This window comes from Colobus angolensis, unplaced genomic scaffold (genome assembly GCF_000951035.1).
Source record: "Colobus angolensis palliatus isolate OR3802 unplaced genomic scaffold, Cang.pa_1.0 Scaffold81, whole genome shotgun sequence".
Classification (NCBI taxonomy): domain Eukaryota; kingdom Metazoa; phylum Chordata; class Mammalia; order Primates; family Cercopithecidae; genus Colobus; species Colobus angolensis.
This window is the reverse complement of record NW_012121932.1, coordinates 11,560,028-11,561,993: the sequence shown is the minus strand read 5'-3', so window position 1 is coordinate 11,561,993 and position 1,966 is coordinate 11,560,028. Positions and strand designations below refer to the sequence as shown.

The 1,966-nt window shown below is 43.2% G+C and overlaps 1 protein-coding gene across 1 annotated transcript in view; it reads left to right on the top strand.

The window, feature by feature from the left end:
* Positions 1-1,966, top strand: part of NVL (nuclear VCP-like) — a 128,520-nt gene that overhangs the window by 124,669 nt on the left and 1,885 nt on the right. The window contains exon 25 of the mRNA XM_011929511.1: positions 183-253. Coding sequence (XP_011784901.1) covers positions 183-253 — 71 coding nt within the window. The remainder of the gene's footprint in view (positions 1-182; positions 254-1,966) is intronic.

Genomic DNA, 1,966 nt, shown 5'->3' with positions numbered 1-1,966 from the left:
TTAGCCAGGATGGTCTCGATCTCCTGACCTCGTGATCCACCCGTCTCGGCTTCCCAAAGTGCTGGGATTACAGGCTTGAGCCACCGCGCCTGGCCAACTTCGAAGTCTTTCAAAGGAAGTTAAGTTCTAAGTCGGTTAGCATACCATACTGAGATGTGTATATTTGTGCATTTGCTCCATAGGTGAACTCAAGATTAGTCATAAGCATTTTGAAGAAGCTTTCAAGAAAGTAAGATCATCTATATCAAAAAAGGTAAGCAATGCTGTTAAATGTATAAAGGAAACTAGAATTTTAGACCAGTAGATATGACCTCATGAATTAAACTCTTTTACAGATTGTTTTGTAAACTACTTCTACTTCCTTAAAAAAGAAATTACATCATTCATTTTGATCTGAAAACAAGCAAAATAATTGCCTTTGTGAGAATGTTCTTGAGAGATTTTAATTTTATATGTTTCTTAGGGACTGGAGCACAGTTTTCCTAACTAGATTCTCTAACAACTGTTTATTCAGTGAGAGAATGACCTCTTCTGCCTCCACAATCTCAGAATTTTTAATCATCTAATTCAAGTATCATTTGACCTACTCTACCCTTTTTGACAAATGGCTTTGTATTTCTTGGAGCTAGACTGTACCCAAACTAAGCCATAGGGACTTACCCATACATTTCAGGGAAATAAAAACATCTTCACCATAGGTGGGAGAAGGGTTAAAAAAAAGTCACTCTGGAGCTGGGCACGGTGGCCCATGCCTGTTATCTCAGCTACTCAGGAGGCAGAGGTGGGAGAATGGCTTGAGCCTAGGAGTTCAAGATCAGCCTAGAAAACATGGTGAGACCCTGTCTCTACAAAAAAAATTAAAACTTAGCCAGACATGGTGGCATGCCCCTATAGTCCCAACTACTTAGGAGGTTGAGGCAGAAGGATTACTTGAGCCCAGGAGGTTGAGGCTGCATTGAGCCATGATCACACCATTGTACTCCAGCCTCAGTTACAGAACAAAGCCTTGTCTCAAAAACAAACAAACACAGAAGAAAAACACACTTCAAGTATTTCTTTGGGATAAATACACAGGAGTGGAATTGCCACCCAACATTTAAAATGTTAATTTGCCAGGCGCGGTGGCTCACACCTGTAATCCCGGCACTTTGGGAGCCTGAGGTGGGCAGATCACGAAGTCAGGAGTTCGAGACCAACCTGTCCAATATAGTGAAATCCCATCTCTACTAAAAATATAAAAATTAGCTGGGTGTGGTGGTACACACCTGTAGTCCTAGCTACTTGGGAGGCTGAGGCAGAAGAATCACTTGAACCTGGGAGGCAGAGGTTGCAGTAAGCCAAGATTGCACCACTGCACGTCAGCCTAGGCGACAGATCAAGACTCAGTCTCAAACAAAAAAAAAAATTTTGACCACGGTGAGATTCTACTACACACCTACCACAATGACTAAAATTTAAAAGATTGGCAACACTAAATAGTGGCAAGGACATGAAACAGCTGGAACTTTTTTTTGTTTGTTTTTGAGACAAGAGTTTTGCTCTTATTGCCCAGGCTGGAGTGCAATGGCTTGATCGCAACTGACCACAACCTCCACCTCCTGGGTTCAAGCTGTTCTCCTGCCTCAGCCTCCTGAGTAGCTGGGATTACAGGCATGCACCACCATGCCTGGCTGATTTTTTGTATTTTTAGTAGAGAAAGGGTTTCTCCATGTTGTTCAGGCCGGTCTCCAACTCCCAACCTCAGGTGATTCACCTGCCTCAGCCTCCCAAAGTACTGGGTTACAGGCGTGAACCACCAAGCCTGGCCTGGAACTCTTACACATTGTTGCTGAAAATGTAGATAAACCACACTGGAAAACATTCTGGCAATTTCTTTCTTTTTTTTTTTCTTTTTGTTTTGAGACGGTGTCTCGCTCTGTCGCCCAGGCTGGAGTACAGTGGCGCGATCTCTGCTCACTGCCAGCTC